This window comes from Caretta caretta, chromosome 9, assembly GCF_965140235.1.
Source record: "Caretta caretta isolate rCarCar2 chromosome 9, rCarCar1.hap1, whole genome shotgun sequence".
NCBI lineage: Eukaryota > Metazoa > Chordata > Testudines > Cheloniidae > Caretta > Caretta caretta.
In genome coordinates, this window is record NC_134214.1 from 102573018 (window position 1) to 102595152 (window position 22135).

Consider the following 22135-nt stretch of genomic DNA (forward strand, 5'->3'; position numbering starts at 1 on the left):
GGACCGGCAATTTTTTTTTCCAATGTGTGCGCATACTGGCAGCCGGTGGCTCGCGGACCCACTTTGAGTAGCACTGCTCTAAGGAAACATCTGATGTATTTGTTTGGAGCTTGTAACAAAGCCACCTGCACGACATCATCTATCACATCACAGATAATACTAGGCAGAGCACATACCTTGAACGACAGTACAAAGAAATCCCTCATTGTTCCTCGGCAGTTCTCGAACTGTACAGCCAAGTTCCAAGCTCATAAAATCAATAAGACAGGAGACTAGAATAAAAACCTTCAGCCTGGTCTAATCTGTGCCCATAAAATCTCCAGTGACAGGCATTTCGGGCCCAGTATTAAATTTTAAACATGGGGCTTGTGACGTTGCACTCCACATGCTTTATGAATGTGAATATGATGTAACTGGATTATGCTTTATGCAAAAGGTCTCTTGTAAGGTATCATTACAAATGTTATAACCTACTGAATATATTCATCCTATTTGTATGAATGTATCATTCTTGTATCTGAAACTAGAAATATGAAAGAATTACCCTGAGACCCTATTGTAATTATGCAAAGTGTGGGCCATTAATGGTGGTTTAGGATCTTGATGGATCCCATTGACTCGGACATTTGGTTGTGAATGGGTTTATTTACCTGCAAGCCTTCCTGTGTAATGAAGAATGAGATCTTACAGTGACATGTCACTATGTCACATGATACTGGAATCCATCTTAAACCTGGTGCTTTTCCATTTAGAAGGAGGGGTGGGGACCCAGAGAGATTCCTGCCTTGGGCTAAAGCTATAAAAGGGGGTGGAACAGAACAAAGGGGGCTGCCAGTCATGAGAAATCCCCTAATTACCACCTGAGCTGGAACTAACAAGGACTGTACCAGGGGAAAGATTGGGAAAGACTAGGAAGAAGTCTAGTCTGTGAAAGAGGCTTATTAGAACATCTCTAAGGGTGAGATTTTACCTGTAAACAAATTCTTAATGTATTAGCTTAGACTTGCGTGGTTTTGCTCTATTTTGCTTGGTGACTTACTTTGTTCTGTCTGTTACTACTTGAAACCACTTAAATCCTACTTTTTATACTTAATAAAATCACTTTTGTGTATTAGTGAACTCAGAGTAAGTGATTAATACCTGGGGGAGCAAACAGCTGTGCATATCTCTCTATCAGTGTTATAGAGGGTGGACAATTTATTAGTTTACCCCGTATAAGCTTCATACAGAGTAAAACACATTTATTTGGGGTTTGGATCCCATTGCGAGCTGGGTATCTGGGTGCTGGAGATAGGTGACCTGCTGAGCAGTTTTTGGTTAAAGTCTGCAGCTTTGGGGGCATGGACCAGCCCTGGGTCTGTGTTGCAGCAGGCTAGCGTGTCTGGGTCAACAAGGCAGGGTTCTGGAGTCCCAAGCTGGCAGGGAAAATGGGCTCAGAGGTAACTTCAGCATGTCAGGTGACAGTCCCAAGGGGGTCTCTGTGATTGAACCCGTCATAGGGCTCATTTAACAACAGCAGGAAATACTGTCAGTAGATGCTATTAATATAGATTATTCATGATTTCAAATCCGTTATTTCAATAACTAATCATTCTGCCATTAAATCCATTCACATCAAGTTGAATAAAGAAAAGCCAGATTCTGATCTAAATTACTCCAGTATGAAACTAGAATAATTCCTTTAACTTTAATGGATTTACTACAGATTTACACAGAATCTAGCTGAAAGTATCCAATACCATCCCCAGAGCCATAAAAGGCAATCATTTCAGACTGCTCTGCATACAGTTTCTATCCTGACAAGTACATTCAGAAGAGAATTAAGCATACCACTCCCATAAAGATTCATCAGTGATCTATCCCTCTTGACAGTTGTGTCATTCCCATCACTGAAGAATCTGAGTATCTAACTGGCCCAATCAGCTGCTCAGATTCTACAGTGATTTGCAGATTCTGACCTGCATGTTACCCTCTTCCTTGGGTCATGCCTTCCCTAAATCAGATCTTAGGCCTTGTCTGCACTATGGGGGGAGATAGATATAAGTTACGCAACTTCAGCTACGTGAATAACGTAGCTGAAGTCGACGTACTTAGATCTACTTGCCGCAGGGTCCACACTACGCAATGTCGATGGGAGATGCTCTCCCGTCAACTCCCCTTGCGTGTCTTGTTCAGGTGGAGTACAGGAGTCGACGGGAGAGCGATCTGCGGTCAATTTAGCGGGTCTTCAATGGAGCCACTAAATCGACCGCCGATGCATCGATTGCCACATGTCAATCCCCCGTTAAGTGTAGACAAGCCCTAAGTTTCCATAAGAAATTTATTCTGTAAGTCAAAACTTTGCTGCAGGAAGAGTCAGAGATCACCAAGTGTTAGTTCTTCACAAACTGGTTTTTATTCCCAACCCTTTGCCCTTTCCTCCCTCTGTTTACATGCTGGCAGTGCTACTCACCTATTTTTCTAAACCAGTGAGCCTCACGGGTCCTCATGTCCAGTGTCATACTCCCTTCTGTGAAAGACTCAGCAAGTCTCTGATGTGCTGCAGAAACATGTCATTTGACAGATATGAAACATTTCCTGAGCAGAACAACTGCATTTCCTATGCCCAATATTAACTATAACACACATTTCTGGGGCTTCAGAAATCTGAGTATTTCAGCATGTGGGGTACCACTCATAGGTTTGATCTAATATATTTAGAGAGAGCTCACAGAAAAACATTAGAATGTGCCCAAACTAGCATTTCCAGCTAGATAGGCAGGACTGTCACAAGGGACATACAAACAAAATGAGTCATGCCCCTTCACCAAGAAATTCATTGACATTGGGGCCCAACTGGGGGTCTGTGGGGTTTGGCTTAATCTGATGGGAGGAGGTTGGGGCAAGAAAATTAATCCCCTCAGCCCTCTGAAATACTATTCTTAGGGTCCCACTTGAGTCCAGTGGAGGAAACTTCTTCAGTGGAGGATAGAATTAAAATTCAAAATGATCTGGACAAACTGGAGAAATGGTCTGAAAAAAACAGGATGAAATTCAACGTGGACAAAGGCAAAGTACTCCACTTAGGAAGGAACAATCAGTTGCACACCTACAAAATAGGACATGACTGCCTAGTAAGGAGTACTGCAGAAAGGGATCTGGGAGTCATAGTGGCTCACAAGCTACATATGAGCCAACAGTGTAATACTGTTGCAAAAAAAGCAAACATCGTTCTGGGATGTATTAGCAGGAGTGTTGTAAGCAAGACACAAGAAGTAATTCTTCTGCTCTATTCCACGCTGATTAGGCCTCAACTGGAGTATTGTATCCAGTTCTGTGTGTATTTAGAAAAGCTGGACGTGCACAAGTCCATGGGGCCGGACGAGTTGCATCCGAGAGTGCTGAAGGAATTGGCGGCTGTGATTGCAGAGCCATTGGCCATTATCTTTGAAAACTCGTGGCGAACAGGGGAAGTCCCGGATGACTGGAAAAAGGCTAATGTAGTGCCAATCTTTAAAAAAGGGAAGAAGGAGGATCCTGGGAACTACAGGCCAGTCAGCCTCACCTCAGTCCCTGGAAAAATCATGGAGCAGGTCCTCAAAGAATCAATCCTGAAGCACTTGCATGAGAGGAAAGTGATCAGGAACAGCCAGCATGGATTCACCAAGGGAAGGTCATGCCTGACTAATCTAATCGCCTTTTATGATGAGATTACTGGTTCTGTGGATGAAGGGAAAGCAGTGGATGTATTGTTTCTTGACTTTAGCAAAGCTTTTGACACGGTCTCCCACAGTATTCTTGTCAGCAAGTTAAGGAAGTATGGGCTGGAAGAATGCACTATAAGGTGGGTAGAAAGCTGGCTAGATTGTCGGGCTCAATGGGTAGTTATCAATGGCTCCATGTCTAGTTGGCAGCCGGTGTCAAGTGGAGTGCCCCAAGGGTCGGTCCTGGGGCCGGTTTTGTTCAATATCTTCATAAATGATCTGGAGGATGGTGTGGATTGCACTCTCAGCAAATTTGCGGATGATACTAAACTGGGAGGAGTGGTAGATACGCTGGAGGGCAGGGATAGGATACAGAAGGACCTAGACAAATTGGAGGATTGGGCCAAAAGAAATCTGATGAGGTTCAATAAGGATAAGTGCAGGGTCCTGCACTTAGGACGGAAGAACCCAATGCACAGCTACAGACTAGGGACCGAATGGCTAGGCAGCAGTTCTGCGGAAAAGGACCTAGGGGTGACAGTGGACGAGAAGCTGGATATGAGTCAGCAGTGTGCCCTTGTTGCCAAGAAGGCCAATGGCATTTTGGGATGTATAAGTAGGGGCACAGCGAGCAGACCGAGGGACGTGATCGTTCCCCTCTATTCGACATTGGTGAGGCCTCATCTGGAGTACTGTGTCCAGTTTTGGGCCCCACACTTCAAGAAGGATGTGGATAAATTGGAGAGAGTCCAGCAAAGGGCAACAAAAATGATTAGGGGTCTGGAACACATGAGTTATGAGGAGAGGCTGAGGGAGCTGGGATTGTTTAGCCTGCAGAAGAGAAGAATGAGGGGGGATTTGATAGCTGCTTTCAACTACCTGAAAGGGGGTTCCAAAGAGGATGGCTCTAGACTGTTCTCAATGGTAGCAGATGACAGAACGAGGAGTAATGGTCTCAAGCTGCAGTGGGGGAGGTTTAGATTGGATATTAGGAAAAACTTTTTCACTAAGAGGGTGGTGAAACACTGGAATGCGTTACCTAGGGAGGTGGTAGAATCTCCTTCCTTAGAGGTTTTTAAGGTCAGGCTTGACAAAGCCCTGGCTGGGATGATTTAACTGGGAATTGGTCCTGCTTCGAGCAGGGGGTTGGACTAGATGACCTTCTGGGGTCCCTTCCAACCCTTAGATTCTATGATTCTATGATTTCAGGAAAGATGTAGACAAATTGGAGAAAGTCCAGAGAAGTGCAACAAAAATTATTAAAGGTCTAGAAAACATGACCTGTGAGGGAAGATTCAAATAACTGAGCTTGTTTAGTCTGGAAAAGAGAAGACCGAGGGGGGACATGATAACAGTTTTCCAGTACATAAAAGGTTGTTACAAGGAGGAAGGAGAAAAAATATTCTCCTTAGCCTCTGAGGATAGGACAAGAAGCAATGGGCTTAAGCTGCAGCAAGGATGATTTAGGTTGGACATTAGGAAAAGCTTGCTAACTGTCAGGGTGGTTAAGCACTGGAATAAATTGCCTAGGAAGGTTGTGGAATCTCTGTCATTGGAGATTTTTAAGAGCAGGTTAGACAGACACCTGTCAGGGATGGTCTAGATAATACTTAGTCCTGCCATGAATGCAGAGGACTGAACTAGATGACCTCTCGAGATTCCTTCTAGCCCTATGATTCTATTACATGAGCTCTTCACTCTCCCTGACATGGTCATGGTAACTACAGCAGCTACAGGACTAAATGTATATTTTCTCAGGGGCTTCCAAGACAGGAAGAGAGGAGAGAAAATGTCTAATAAAAAGAGAGGTTACTTCCTGTAACTGGAAATTCTTTGAGATGTGTGGTCCCTGTATTTCACACATAGGATATGCATGCACACCATGAGTGGTGGGCAGGGGAGACTGTGCCTCCCCAAACAGCCAGGCGTGGCCCCGCCCACACTCCACCCCGAGGGTCCCGCTCTGAGGGTGCCGCTGAGCTCCAGTGGCTGGGGTCATGTCGCCCACCTTCCCGGGGCTGTGGCCGTGCCACACACTCTCCCTCCCGGTGCCACGCGCTCTCCCTCCCGGTGCCACGCGCTCTCCCTCCCGGCTCTCCAGGGCTGGGGGGGCTGCGGCACCACCATGCTCTGGGGCGGGGGAGGCTGCAGTGGTGCTGCTGCATGCTCTGCCTCCCAGAGCTCCAGGACTGGGGAGGCTGCGGGCACTAGCCAGCCTGGGGCGGGGGCCGACAGCTGCAGTGGGGGGGCTCTGTGTTCCAGGGGTGCAGAAGGGGCAGGGCCTTAGGTGGAAGAGGCAGGGCCAGGGGCTAGCCTTCTCCAGCCAGCAGTTCATGCGCTGCCCACAATGCACACCATGCGCCCGAGCTCACAGATTTTAACAAGCATTGTCCATTGGCCTGTACCTGCACAAAAGATCACCTCGTGCTCCTGAGCGAGGGTACATGAGGCAGTGAGGGTCAGTGCCCCCACAGTTCCTCTTCTTACCACGAATCCAATCCAGAGCTGAAGTAGAAGGAACAGAGGGCAGGTAGGGTAATAGATATAGACCACACATCTCAAAGAACTTTCAGTTACAGTAAGTAACCTTCATTCTATCTTCAAGTGCTGGTCCCTATGTATATTCCACACATGGGTGACTGACAAGCAGTTCTCAGATTGGACATGTGCGCAAGGAAGCCAGAAACAAATATGTGTGCAGTACTACAGATCCCACTGCTGCATCCACAGCTAGAACATAATGCCTAGCAAACGTGTGTATGGAGCTCCAGGTGGCTGCTCTGCATATGTCCTGTATTGGGACCTGCTGCAGGGATGTTGCCGTGGCAGCCTGCTCTCTCATGGAGTGGGCCATTATACCGCAGGGAGGCAGGATGCATGCCAGTTTGTAGCATTCAATAATACAAACAGAACCCACTTAGAAATCTTCTGAGAGGATTTAGCTTAACCACGGGATCTCTCTGCTATCGCGACAGAGAGTCTCGGAGACTTCCTGATGGCCTCGTTTTTTTGCAGGTAAAAGGCCAATGCACATCTGATGTTGAAGGAGTAAAGTCTCTTCTCTTCAGACAAAGCAGAAAGCAGAGTTTCAGAAAAAGAACATGTAAGTGAATACACTGGTTACAGTGGAATTAATAGATGATCTTCGGTAGAAATTTAGGGTGAAGGTGAAGGGATACTTTGTTCTTATGGAATAATATAAAGGGGAGGGGGTCCACCATGAGAGCTCCCAGTTTGCTGACCCTCCTGGCCAAAATGATGGCCACTAAAAACGCCACCTTCGTGGATAGGAGGGACATGGAACATGTTGCTAAGAGTTCAAAGGACCAGTAAGTTTTGACAGCACAAGGTTCAGATCTCATAGTGGTGTGGGTTTAATGACTGGCCATGAGGCCTTACGAGTCCCTTCATGAACTGTGTCGTAGTTACATAAGAACAGCCATACTGGGTCAGACCAACGGTCCATCTAGCCCGTATCCTGTCATCTGACAGTGGTCAATGCCAGCTGTCCCAGAGGGAATGAACAAAACAGGTAATCATCAAGTGATCCAGTCCCTGTCTCTCATTCCCCTGTTGGGTGAGTAAAGACAAACCACCCTCTACTGAAAGGAAGAAGGCACTAATGGGTGCTCCATGTACTCATAACGAGCTGATTGAGAGACCAGAGTTTATTAGAAACAGGAGGTAATCTAAAACAATAGGGATGCTTGGGAAGACTGGGTGAGACTGACTGTGCTGCATCAAGGTGGAGAAGCATTTCCATTTAGCCAAATAACAGTTTCAGGATTCATTGCTACGCTGGGTAAGTATAGCTTGGAGAGGGAACGAACAAGAGCCCTCTACTTCCAACACTGATCCAAACATCAAGGCCATGAGGTGAAGAGAGCCTCGGTTGGGGTGTTTGACCGTGCCCCTGTCCTGCATCAGAAGTTCTGGGAAGGGGTGGATTTTAATTGGAGGGTGGACTGACATTGTCAGAAGCTCCTTAGCAGACAATCTTAGCAGGCACTTCTTGGTGGACCACGAGTGGGGAAATCCAGGATTGTTCTGTCAGAAATATTCACGCAGTGGGGCTTAGCTCTATCGGACCTCTTTGTATTATAAACAAACAAAAAAAATTCCTCGTTATTGTTCTAGAGGATCCATAGGCTGTGACACCCAAGGTAATACTCTTGTTTATCATGGAAAAGTGGTTTCAGGTATGCCTTTCCTCCCACTCCCCTGATTCCCCAGGTGCTGAGAAAGATATGTTGCAAAGAGGCCATGTCATTCTTCTAGTACCCTACTGGCCCAGACAGTTTTGTTTCCCAGAGCTTCTGACAATGTCAGTCCACCCTCCAATTAAAATCCACCCCTTCCCAGAACTTCTGATGCAGGACAGGGGCAGGATCAAACACCCCAACCGAGGCTCTCCACCTTGATGCAGCACAGTCAGTCTCACCAAGAGATCCACTGAGCATTGGAAATATGGTGGTGCAAAGGGCGTCGGTATTGGTGGCGGTTGTCAGTGCCAAGAGGTCTGTACTGATGGCACTGGAGATGTGGACCTGGTTGTACGGTCAGTCAGTGCCATATGCACTGGGGTTGGTGCCAGTGATGATGTCCATGCCCACGTAGCCTTCCCCAGGGCGGATATTCCATGTCGTTCAAGCCCTCATGGTACCGGTACTTCTTTGCCCATACCCATCAGGTCTTTGGGCAGAACAACTTGCTCTGTCAGCTCGGTACCGGGCATTCCATGGATACTAGCTTTAGGCGTCTTCGGCGCCGTTGGTACCAGTGATCCCGATGGAGCTGGCGATTGTGTCCAGCTTGATCAGAGCTCGCTACAGGGACTCAAAGACCTTTTCTTAACTGTCTTGAGTGACTGGCTCGTGTTCTTAGGATACCTGCCTATGAAGAGGTGGAACCTCTTAGTTGTCGGGTGTGATAGTACAATACCCTTCTACGGGTTGGTGAAATGCTATAATAGCTGCTAGGTGGACATTCAGGGAGCTCAGGGATAACCCCAATTTTTTAACAGTCGGGTATATTCCAGAATATGCGGAAGAGTTGCTGACACTGAAGAGGTTTGGTGGGACGTGCACCAAATCTGAAACTTGGACCATTTCTGCAGGTAAGAGTGTCCTATGGAGGACTTTCTGCTGTGCAGGAGAACCTCTTGTACTTCTTTTCAGCATGAGCTCTCTAGGTGCTGAAAGTCAACAAAGCCAGGTCACCAGCCTGATGGAATTCTACCTGTACCAAGTGTCCTGGCATCGATGGTGGTGCCAGGGCAGATGGGAACTTCACCCATACCAATCTCTCCAGTGCTGCATGGGCCAAAGCTGCTGGCAGTACTGACAGCTCGCATACCGGGAGCGTCTTAGGGCATTTGCCCTTGTGTATCTCTACCGAAGATTCGGTGTCTGTCCCCAAACGGTCCATGGGCCTATCAACGGCACTGGACATGCGCCGTGAGACGTGGGTGCAGGGTGATCTTGGTGCCAGCGGTGCGGAGGACACCAAGCACGGTGGTGATTGCTTTGAGGTATCCCTGGGCTTGCTGAGGGGTCTTCCCACTCTCTTTTTCAACTTGTGAGAGGAGTCCCCGGACCATTTCTTTGACTCACTATCCTTCAAAATCAAGGTTGAAGAGAAGAGTCACGTCCACTGGACGGCTGGGGTCGGAGAGCCGCTACTATAAAGTTGCATCTGATGAAGTGAGCTGTAGCTCACGAAAGCTCATGCTCAAATAAATTGGTTAGTCTCTAAGGTGCCACAAGTACTCCTTTTCTTTTTGCGAATACAGACTAACACGGCTGTTCCTCTGAAACCTACTATAAAGATGATTTTCTGGCAGAGCTCTCTGTCCTTGTGGGATCTCGGTTGGAACTACTGGCAGAGGGAACACTTTTGTTGGATGTGGCCCACTCCGAGACAGTGAATGCAAGAGGAGTGCTTGTCCAAAACTGGGATTGTTTCTCTGGAAGTGCGACAATTCTTGAAGCCCAGAGAGCCAGGCATATCCTTATCCAGGGGGGGTCACCCAACACTTGGGGTCGACACAAGAATAAAGTCTTTCTTTCTTCTTTTTGTTGATTTTTTTTTTTAAAGGCACTGCCAAATAAAAGTCAAAAGAAGGCTAAAGGGTTTCTAAAATCTAAAGATTAACAACTGAAAAGGAGAGCTAATGATCCGCTAACAAGCAGCTAAAGGCTCCATCTCTAGTCGGGGTGGTTGCGAACTGAGGACAGTTAGCCTGCACACACTGGTTTGCCTCGTGGTGCAGCACAAGGAGAGACTGCACGTGGGCCCAACAGACATTGCTACCAAAGTTCTCTGATCAGCAGCGCAGGGATGAGACACAACTACAGTGGATCACCCATAGGAACACTACTCGAAGAAGAAGAGGGATTCTTTGGGAGGGAGGCGAGGGGTAAACTGAAGTGAGTGTCAGTATTGTAATTAGCCCCTCACTTCTCTTACCAACTTTATATTATTTTCTGCAGTTTCTACGTTTCAGAGGAAGAACAGAAGTCACTTTAATATAAACAATCCTCTTCTTGTAAATAGCTAGGACAATGAAGAGCCCAGCACTTGGCCTTTAACTACCAAATTTATAAATTCACACTGAAAACTCATAACAACAAAACAACCTTTTCTTTTGTCATCGCTCCTGCTTGCCTAATAAAGATGCTGTTTTGAGCCCTAACCATGCAGAGAGAGTAGAGAACTGTCACTTCGGGCCATCCCAGACTGAAGCTCCTAAGCCTGCTAGTGTGGCTGGTACCTGATCGTTTTGACTGCATTTGTGATCGTAAGGAACGTTTCCCCAAGGGGGAACTGTGTAGGACGGGGGAGCCTTTTGTCTGAGGAACGCAGCTAACACTGTTACAGGCCCTATTAGGAATGAAACTCTTCCAGCACTAGTCTGCAGGCTTTCCAGAGCAGAAACACACAGCATTAACTGTACCATCAACATGTTCATAGATGTACAACCACAGAAAATGGAAATTAAACTACGCACCTGAGGTCAAGTAAGTCACAAGCATGTCCATATATTTAGTCCTAGAGTGGAAGAAAAATCCAGTTTTACAAACCTTTATTATTTTATATGGTATGACAGAATACAATAACTTTAATTACAGATACAGTACTCCTGCTTTTGTCAAAAGCATATAGACTCAAAACCCATAGTGTTGTAAGACCTGGAGTAGCAGCATTGCAGGCCCGTAGTAAGAGTAAGAGCGTTATAGACCTGTAGATCTGTAGGTCCAAAGGAGGAGTGTTGTAGGAGATTTTCAGAAGGGAGGCCACAGACTCATCTTCCAAGTTTCATTTTCATAGCCTTGTTTCCTTGCAATATCAGAACTAAGCTGTATGGCACTAACTCCAACTTGGGTCATAGCAAAGTGATAGAGCCCAGTCCAAGGAGACCCATTGTCTACCATCAACAGTATTCCTTTCCCAGGCTTTTGGGCACTCAACACAGAGTTGAAAAATGCTTGATCTCTGGCAGGGAAGACCACACAGTTCTCAGAGCTCTTGACAGGCACATCCTCCAAATGTCAACCGGAGATGTCAACCTCAGAGAGCCTGATCCACATTCCCCACTGAGGACTGATTTAGTATCATGCTCGCATCCAGTTAACAGGAGAGGGGGAGGAGTGCAGGTACTTGGAGGAAAGTTATAGAAGGTGAAGAGATGTTCGCACTTGATGCCACTAGGCCCAGTCCCTGAAGTTCTTATTCAGTTATGTCAATTGGTGTTTGACTTGAATAGAGACTGGTCCCATAATCACGTTAAGAAAATAAAAACCATATATACCTTTTTAAGTGGGCAGTCATAGTACAGAAATGTATTTAGCAAATGGCCTCACCTATTCTCTTTGGGTTCTGCCATGACTTTTGACAACACAAGGCGAACCAAACACCTACATGCAAGAGAAACACAGAAAATGAGACTTAGAAATTACATCTCCATCAGTATTTTGTGCCTTTTGTCCTCCACTTTGCTAAATCAATGCCTGGCTGGCTTGGGGTAAACAATAGAAGAAATATGTTTGTCTTATAATTATTATTCTTAAAATAGGGTAGAATATTTTAACATGATATTTTTAAAAATTACTTAGTTATCAACAAACCCAAGTTCTAGGGCTAGATACCAAATCAGTCTTTTCACCTCTGGAGATCATGGCTAGCAAGTCAAATGCATTTGTTGTAGTTTCATTCTAGTCACTACTGGTCATTTGTCCACATCACAAAAACATTAAACTCAGAGCAACTGGCATCCACTGCTCAAGAGAGGCCTATGACAGGCTTGGCTAAAGGTGTGGCAGTTCAGGATTGAGGTATGTTTTGCAATGTCATGGGATGCTCTGAATTTGAACAGCATAGGAGCTGCTGGCTAGCATAATACACATCACCTGCTCAGTTCTTCATCTTCATGAAAACTAAAAATTCATCAGATGTAAAAAATTAAAAGAAAGAAAAGCAGCAGAAATTCCCTTCCTTTATGGGTATCTCAAATACTCACTTTAAAGCTGTGAACACTTGTTGGCAATCTTGTGAGTGCTGAGATAAATACTCCAAAGCTTTGATAGCCACAGCCTGTTGTTCAGTCTGAAAACAAGTAACAAACATGTTTTCTAAAAGCTGTGCCAATCCTCAAACAACGCCATCCTACCCACAACTGGAAAATGTTTGCTGGGTTTATATGCCCTTCTCGTGGGGGAAAGGCAAGAGGATTCTGCATAAGAAACATCGCCAGATGCAAGGGAAAAAATCTTAAGGAAAGATCCTGTGATTCCTTGCACAATCAGTCCATAGACAGAACAGGATCAATACAGCTTGGGGAAGCCATTAGAACCTGGGATATTATTAGCAAAGCCCAAGAGATAGCTAAAAGGGCTGCTCTATATATGCCAATATTCATTCATTCAGTGCACACACCATTCAGTCACTGATCACAGACAAACAAGAGGGACAAGTAACTTTTCATAGTCCTTCAGGATTTCCCAACCCCAGAATCTGAGCTCCTTAAGAACATATAAGCAGCTTCTCCTTCTGAATTCAGAGTAGCAGCTATGTTAGTCTGTATCCACAAAAAGAAAAGGAGTACTTGTGGCACCTTAGACACTAACAAATTTATTTGAGCATAAGCTTTCCTGAGCTACAGCTCACTTCATCGGATGCATGCAGTGGAAAATACAGTGGGGAGATTTTATATACACAGAGAACATGAAACAATGGGTGTTACCATACACACTGTAACGAGAGCAATCATGTAAGGTGAGATATTACCAGCAGGAGAGGTGGGGCGGGGGAGCTTTTGTAGGGATAATCAAGGTGGGCCATTTCCAGCAGTTGACAAGAATGTGTGAGGAACAGTAGGGAGGATGAAATAAACATGGGGAAATAGTTTTACTTTGTGTAATGACACATCCACTCCCAGTCTTTATTCAAGCCTAAATTAATTGTATCCAGTTTGAAAATTAATTCCAATTCAGCAGTCTCTCATTGGAGTCTGTTTGTGAAGTATTTTTGTTGAAAAATTGCCACTTTTAGGTCTGTAATCGAGTGACCAAAGAGATTGAAGTGCTCTCTGACTGGTTTTTAAATCTTATAATTCTTGACGTCTGATTTGTGTCCATTTATTCTTTTACGTAAAGACTGTCCAGTTTGGCCAATGTACATGGCAAAGGGGCATTGCTGGCACATGATGGCATATATCACATTGGTAGATGTGCAGGTGAATGAGCCTCTGATAGTGTGGCTGATGTGATTAGGCCCTATGATGGTGTCCCCTGAATACATATGTGGACACAGTTGGCAACGGGTTTTGTTGCAAGGATACGTTCCTGGGTTAGTGTTTCTGTTGTGTGGTTGCTGGTGAGTATTTGCTTCAGGTTGGGGGACTGTCTGTAAGCAAGGACTGGCCTGTCTCCCAAGATCTGTGAGAGTGATGGGTCATCCTTCAGGATAGGTTGTAGATCCTTAATGATGCATTGAAGAGGTTTTAATTGGAGGCTGAAGGTGATGGCTAGTGGCGTTCTGTTATTTTCTTTGTTGGGCCTGTCCTGTAGTAGGTAACTTCTGGGTACTCTTCTGGCTCTGTCAATCTGTTTCTTCACTTCAGCAGGTGGGTACTGTAGTTGTAAGAACGCTTGATACAGATCTTGTAGGTGTTTGTCTCTGTCTGAGGGGTTCGAGCAAATGCGGTTGTATGGTAGAGCTTGGCTGTAGACAATGGATCATGTGGTATGGTCTGGATGAAAGCTGGAGGCATGTAGGTAAGCATAGCGGTCAGTATAGGGTATAGGGTGGTGTTTATGTGACCGTCGCTTATTAACACCGTAGTGTCCAGGAAGTGGATCTCTTGTGTGGACTGGTCCAAACTGAGGTTGATGGTGGGATGGAAATTGTTGAAATCATGGTGGAATTCCTCAAGGGCTTCTTTTCCACGGGTCCAGATGATGAAGACGTCGTCATCAATGTAGCGCAAGTAGAGTAGGGGCTTTAGGGGACAAGAGCTGAGGAAGCGTTGTTCTAAGTCAGCCATAAAAATGTTGGCATCCTGTGGGGCCATGCGGGTACCCATAGCAGTGCCGCTGATTTGAAGGTATACATTGTCCCCAAATGTAAAATAGTTATGGGTAAGGACAAAGTCACAAAGTTCAGCCACCAGGTTTGCTGTGACATTATCGGGGATACTGTTCCTGACGGCTTGTAGTCCATCTTTGTGTGGAATGCTGGTGTAGAGGGCTTCTACATCCATAGTGGCTAGGATGGTGTTTTCAGGAAGATCACTGATGGATTATAGTTTCCTCAGGAAGTCAGTGGTGTCTCAAAGATAGCTGGGAGTGCTGGTAGCATAGGGCCTGAGGAGGGAGTCTACATAGCCAGACAATCCTGCTGTCAGGGTGCCAATGCCTGAGATGATGGGGCGTCCAGGATTTCCAGGTTTATGGATCTTGGGTAGCAGATAGAATACCCCCACTCGGGGTTCTACATGATATATGCCATCATGTGCCAGGAATGCCCCTCTGCCACGTACACTGGCCAAACTGGACAGTCTCTATGTAAAAGAATAAATGGACACAAATCAGACGTCAAAAATTATAACATTCAAAAACCAGTCGGAGAACACTTTAATCTCTTTGGTCACTCGATTACAGACCTAAAAGTGGCAATTCTTCAACAAAAATATTTCACAAACAGACTCCAATGAGAGACTGCTGAATTGGAATTAATTTTCAAACTGGATACAATTAATTTAGGCTTGAATAAAGACTGGGAGTGGATGTGTCATTACACAAAGTAAAACTACTTCCCCATGTTTATTCCCCCCCCCCCACACACACACACACAGTTCCTCACACGTTCTTGTCAACTGCTGGAAATGGCCCACCTTGATTATCACTACAAAAGGTTCGCCCACACACACTCTCCTGCTGGTAATTGCTCACCTTACCTGATCACTCTCGTTACAATGTGTATGGTAACACCCATTGTTTCATGTTCTCTGTGTATATAAAATCTCCACACTGTATTTTCCACTGAATGCATCTGATGAAGTGAGCTGTAGCTCACGAAAGCTTATGCTCAAATAAATTTGTTATTCTCTAAGGTGCCACAAGTACTCCTTTTCTTCCTTCTGAATTGAGCATCTTCAGCAATCAAGCCATAGAAGACAACAGAAATTCCATTGCTTGTGACAGAAGAGAGACCTAAGGAAGCATCTGAAGCAATGTCCATCTACTAACGTCTATAGCTCAGGAATTTTCCTTAAGAATTCTTTTAAAACTTTATTTCTTTGGTTTGAAATAAACCTCTGCTTCATTTTATTCAACACACTTGAGTTTACATAGCCAAGTCTTCTCTTGTGTAGAACATAGCAAGAAAAAATACAAGTTGGACAGGCTACAACTGCTATGTTTATTTGACAATGAAGCAGAAGTCCAAGAAAATATTATCAGCTCTACCTACCTCTAAAGCAATCTGGGCAGCTAAACTCAGAAGGCTGGTGGCTGCACTTCCATCTGCTAGTAGCTTATCTTCATGCTGAGCTGGTTTTGCTGCTAACTTCCCCATTGCAACAACTGCCTCCACAGCTGAAATACACAAGAAACCAGCTGTTAGCAGAATTTTTCATAGAAGCACATGAAAGTAGCTGTACTCTGATATTTCAACATAAATATCATACTGATTTGTGGAAAGGCTGACATCTTCAACTAATTTTCACACGTTCCCCCTGGGAAACCTGTTCTGACTAGGTAAATATGTTAGCATTTCTCCACAGTTAAGCACAGTGCTGGCTAGAAAGGTGTTAACCTGTTTTTTCTGGCTACTGCAGACAGTGTTGCCAAACAATGGAAACCTTGTCTAGCACCCCAATCTTATCCAAATGTCAGGTTGTCACAGAAAGCAGAACACTCCCTCTAATATATAACCCATAGGCCGGGTGGGGCTCCATTCACCCATGTTTTGGCTCATACCAACAAGAGTTACTCCTGAGGGCATTCTGCACCAAACAATTAAAAATTATGCGTCAAAAAATTATGAGCACAATATTTTAAAATTCTGCAAAATTCTGCAAATTTTATTTGTCAAATAAATGTGGAGGCTCTAGTGAGGAAAGCAGGATTGGGCCCAGACAAGAAGGCAGGCAACAGATAAAGAGACTGGAAAACAGGTTGGGAGCCCTGAGGGACTTAGTGGCAGGAATAAGGGAAGGAGTAAGTACAAGCATGAGGAATTCAGATCCCTTGGACAATACCTGGAATGGTGATAATCTGAGCTGATGAAAGTGTCATTCTGGGAGATAAACACGTGATTTAAGGAAAAAGAGTGACAAGTTAACTCTGCAGAGGCTGGAGGAAATTAAACAGTTGAAAGTTGTGAAAATGTTAAAAAGAAAAAGTGTTATAGGAAGAGAATTCTTGGTTTCTTTGCAGCCATTCAAAGGAAAAATTGGCCCTTTTCCAAAGGAATGTAAATAATCCAGGCAAAGAGACAATCGGATTTAAATCATTTGACTATGGACAGTTTAGTCAAATTCGCTAAAAGAACATAAGGGGTTTCTATTGGAACTTAACTGCCCCCAAATGTATAAAAGGGAATGTAATCTATGTACAGCTCTGGAAAAATTATTAGAGCAGTGCAAGGGATGTTAAGAAAAAGAGAATGTATGTATGTGTATGTATGTATCTGTGTGTGTGCAAATATTATATTGTGTAAATATGTGAGGTTTTAAGGACCTAAATCAACACTACTGGTTTGTAAAACTCTTGTTTTGTTGGTTTAAGATTAATTGGTTTGGTTTGCAGTTGTTTTTTTTTAAATAATACCACTAAAAATCTATTTGAATCTTTTATTCAAAGATGCAAAACTGACAAACGCTTTTTGCCAGACACAGGTAATTAGTGTTGTTTGGCTTTGATATTTAACCCTTAAGGTACCTCAATGCTTTATAAAGTTCAATATCTTTTTAAAGACCAATCAGGAGAATAGGGAGAGATTCTGGATTTTTTTTTTAAACGAAGTAGCAGATAAAAGCTGCAGTAAAAGAATGAGAAATGAAAAAGACAGTACCCTCTGCAGCAACAGCAGGGGTGAGGTGCACAAAGAAGCAATCTTAGGAACACTGAAATTGGCTCTGAGTAATCAGACTGCCACTTTGATAAGGGTACATGAAAACTGTGAGCACAAAAGAAACAGTTACAGCTTATGTTAAAAATTGATATGGTTAATATAATGTTACAGAAGTTAAACTATGAAAAAATGTGCATTTTCCTGACATATGCAGTGTATATTGTAGAAGGGGTTAAAAGAAAAAAATGCAAGCAAACCATGCTACTTAATTAAAATCCTATTAGGGCTCCAAAAAGGAGCCACAATAGGTTGTGTTTTCTTTTTCAGATCGCTTTGTGTTTTAGAAGCAGGAGTTAAAAGGGAAAGTAATCAAAACTCAGGTGGAAGTTCACTGTGTCCCTTTTAAGACAGAGTCTCTGAGCTCTGCTGATGGCTTTGGATCCAAAAGCAAGCTAAAAAGCATCTGTGTCAATGCAAATTACCTAGCTGATAGGGGAAAGCGACAACTGCCCATAAATGACAGCACAAAGGAGCTGCAGATAGTGAACATACCTGGTCAGCAAACAAGCTACTTGTAATCAAAAAGACTCAGATTATGACCCTCCAGAAAGGAAGGTAGAAAAAGGAGTCAAGTCTGAGAATAAGAGCAGACATAGTCTGTGACCCCCAAGAGTCCGTGGACCACCGGTTGAGAATCACTGACCCAGAATACAATATATGGAAGAAAAGGAGGGGGTTGGAGATAGAGACCTATGAGATCCCATCAGAAAGTGGGAGAGAGGAGGACCACCCATCAAAAAACCTGACAGAATGGTAAGAGAGATAAGAGGAGACTTAGGAAAGTACAGTATCACAAAAGCCCAGGGTAGATAAGAAATCAAGAAGAGGATGATCAACATTGTCAAAAGCAACAGAGACCAAGGAAATCAACAATGCAACTGATGCACTAACATTTGGCCAAGAGAAGGTGATTAGCGACTTTGGTGAGAGCAGTTTCAGTGGAAAGGGCAGAAGTTAGATTGGAGATGCTCTAGGATGTAGCTGGGGAAGACAAACTTGAGGCAGTGATGCAGACAGCATTTTCAATTAGTTTCAAGGTGAAGGGGAGAAAGGAATTTGGGGCATAGGTGGAAAAACAGGCTAAGTCAAAGGTGGTTTTTTTGTTGGGAAAATACCAAATCAATAAAACTGCAAAATAATCATGTGTTCATATGTACACAGCAACATATTACCCTTCTGACTGTTTCTACCTTTTTCAGTGTTACCCTCCAAGACCGCAACCTTATACACACTGAACTGAGTGAAGATGCTGCTGGGATCACACCTCTCTGCCTCCTTCACTGCCTCTTTTGCCTGTTGACAGAAAAGATTAACAGGATTTTATCGCAGTCATGACCAGGAGTCAGTAACACACATTGTAGCAGGGGTGCGCTAAACTGAGAGAGAACATATTAATGATTATATACGTGTTGTTTATACAGCTCCACAGCTATATAAAGGTTGGTGCTTTACAGACAAAAGAAAAGTTATCCAGAGTTGAAAAACAAACTAAAAGTCACAAAAATAAGCTTTTGAGCTGTGGAGCAGTTAAACATTTAAAACTCAAGAAATGCTAAAATTACAGTTGCAAACACACCCTTAATTCTGACCCCTTAACAAATACAGTCTTTAATTCCAGGGTCACACACTATTTCTCAACTGTTACAAAAAGAACGAGGAGTACTTGTGGCACCTTAGAGACTAAAAAATGTATCTGAGCATAAACTTTCATGGGCTAAAACCCACTTTATCGGATGCATGCTGTACTGCATGCATCCGATGAAGTGAGTTTTAGCCCACGAAAATTTATGCTCAAATAAATTGGTTAGTCTCTAAGGTGCCACAAGTACTCCTTGTTCTTTTTGTTGATACAGACTAACACACCTACCACTGTGAAACCTGTCAACTGATACAGTATAACATCAGACCATTTTTTCCACAACCATGAAAGTTTCACCTTGTGAGCTAAGTAAGAGTGAAATTCAACCCAGTGCAGAAGGCCAGCACAAGGCCTAAGCTCTATTACAGTCTCACTGTGCTGACCCTCTGGATGGGGTGAAATTCACCTTGAATGAGGTAGGGGTCTGCAGAGCATCTTGTTTAGAAATGACTCTCCTGGACTCTACTTGGCATACACAGCAGTACACGGAAACAGAAGTTGCCACATGTATCCAAGGTTAGATAATAGTGTTGTGCTTTGTCCCTGCCTAGTGGTGGCTGGGACACAAAGGTTGATGAGCTTGCTGCATCCCTGATTCTCAGATGTGGATCATTCAGCTCTGGCAGTTCAGGCTCTTGCATTTAGATGTAGAAGTCCCAGGTTCAACTTCTGCTGTCAGGGCATGTACGGGGATTAGACCTGGATGGACTTCTAAAACTCAGGCAAGCTTCCTCATCTAGGTGGAACATGTAACCCATACCCACATAGTGTGATGCTCTGTCCCTCTCTAGATGCTCTGTCCCTCTCTAGTGGGAAACATATAGAGATTGATGAGCTGGCTAACAGAGTGGAACCTTTTAATTCACGCAGTCAAGGCTTCTGCTTTAAGATCCAGAGAGCCAGGGTTCTATGCTACTGCCGAGGACCCACCTCGTGGCACAGCATAACAAAGTGAAGAAGGCTAGTAGTGCCATCAATAGTTAACACTGTCTGACACTTCAAAATACTATTTCCATTTGCTTATAACATTGCCAAACTTTGTCCCTTCAAGCTAGAATTTTCCATGCTGAGTGTCTGCCTCTGGTTGAATTTTTTTAAGAAAGTTTCATGTCAAATGGTTCAGCCATTTCTGAGAATGAGATTAGGGAAAATATATTGTTTGGCCCAAATTAAAAGAGTATTACAACCATTTCATTAAGAAGTTCTAGAGCCCTCATGCTTTGGAGAAAGAATTTTAAATTTGTCAGGGCAGTTCTCCTAGTATCAGAGATTCGCCTTTTGCTGTTCCTTGAAACTTTCACCCAAATTTGCCAAGCTAGGAGCCTTTGAAAAATCTCAATCTATAGAAACTAATCAGTAGAGACTTCTTAGAGTTTGTCAGCTACATTTTCTGATGATTCCATCTGCACTAAGTATGTTCCAGCCCAGCCTGGAGGTGGTGAGGAGGACTTTTGCTGAAATTGCTCCTTCTAGCAGCCTGGGGCTGACGTGGCACTGGGCACAGCAACTGAGAGCAGGGAGACTGTCCCTTCTATTATCTCAATGCTCCTGATGCTAGCAAGCAGGCTGAGCCTGGTGAAAGAGGATGCAGCCAAGCCTGACTTGAATTCAGAGGGATGAAGAATGGTGTGCAAGAAGAAGGGATTTCAGGAACCATGCAGGGTGAGGGAAGTAGAAGTTGGGGCGGGAGGAAGGTGGATCGGCACAGAGGGAGGCAGGAGCCAGAGTGGAAGTGGGGAATAGGGTAAGAGTAGAGGAGGATGGGGGCAAAAGCAAGGGTGGAGGGGTGGACAGGAGCAGAGGGTATATATGAGAAAAAGGGGACTGGGACAGCTGGAAGAACAGGGACAGACAGGTCTACAACCACTATAGAAAACTCTCCTTCAGAAGCCGGAATTGAACCCTGATCTCCTGAGTCTCTACATTTTTCTGCTGTCAGCAAATAGCTGTGAAACCCACTGCTAAAATGTGTGTCTTCATCCCCCTCTAATGGCTGGTCCATGGAGATGTTAATAGCTGACTACTACTACCAGGTTTCAGAGTAGCAGCTGTGTTAGTCTGTATTCGCAAAAAGAAAAGGAGTACTTGTGGCACCTTAGAGACTAACAAATTTATTTGAGCATAAGCTTTCGTGAGCTGTACTCACGAAAGCTTATGCTCAAATAAATTTGCTAGTCTCTAAGATGCCATAAGTACTCCTTTCCTACTGCTACCAGTAGTTCAAGTGGCAAAGGTCAGTGCTGTGGATCTAATGGTCACAAACCCTGCTGATGACACAAGTTGGAGGTCAGTATAGTTCCTAATGATATAATTATTGTTATTTTGTTTTTGCTTTTTTTAAATAGGAAATTATATCACAAAACAACACTAAAATAACATTAAAGTTGCAGAGCCAAGCACTCAAGTTAGGCAATGCCATAATTAAGGTTCATTGTGCAACCTTAAGTTGGTCCCCTCATGTTTACACACTATCATAGGCTTTAATTACATGATCACATAGTAACCTGTTTCAATGGTTAATTGCAACTTTTTGACTGTGAAAATTTCTTATTTCCAATTTGAATTTTTCTAACTTCAACTTCCAGACTCTGGAACTTGTTATATGTCTTTGTATGTTAGATTAAAGGGCCCCTTAAGACACACATGTATAGTACAGCCTAGTTTCTGATCAAACATTGTTTTAAGAGCTACTGTTAAAAATGTCCTACGAATGTGCAGTGTGATGTTCAAATTCTTCTGATTTAGCCAAATCAAAACCCTCTATCATAAGAATATATAAAGGCACTTCTCCACAGTGAGGGCTGTTTCCCAGTTACATTTACACGTTATACCCTCAGCCATTTTGCTTGTAAAGCTCTAAAATAAATTGAAAGAATTTCTTTCTAGTGGGGAAAAATGATTTTTTTCTCTCTCCTTCTACTCACAAACAGTTGAATTTTTTTTACTCCAAGTTTCACCTTCAGGCACGTACAAGACCTGGAAAACTTCAGCCCAAAAGATTAAAGTTTTTAAAAGTTATGAGATCTCAAAACAGAGGCCTAAAATGTAAACACCTAGGCAATTTTTAACAATATCTGCAACTATGCACCAGTTCTAATACGGTGTTTATTAGCATGGTGTCTAGAGCAAGGGTTCTCAGGACAAATTATTTGGTGGCCTCAGAGTACGGCCACCAACT

The 22135-nt window shown here is 43.9% G+C and overlaps 1 protein-coding gene across 5 annotated transcripts in view; it reads right to left on the reverse strand.

Moving 5' to 3' along the window:
* Positions 1-22135, reverse strand: part of TEX11 (testis expressed 11) — a 138601-nt gene that overhangs the window by 41523 nt on the left and 74943 nt on the right. For all 5 annotated transcript variants that reach the window (XM_075132610.1, XM_075132611.1, XM_048865185.2 and 2 more), the window contains 7 exons: positions 18509-18611; positions 15654-15778; positions 12202-12287; positions 11546-11599; positions 10693-10733; positions 2453-2539; positions 177-247 (listed from right to left, as the gene is read on the reverse strand). In XM_075132610.1, the coding sequence (XP_074988711.1) occupies positions 177-247; positions 2453-2539; positions 10693-10733; positions 11546-11599; positions 12202-12287; positions 15654-15778; positions 18509-18611 (567 nt within the window). The remainder of the gene's footprint in view (positions 1-176; positions 248-2452; positions 2540-10692; positions 10734-11545; positions 11600-12201; positions 12288-15653; positions 15779-18508; positions 18612-22135) is intronic.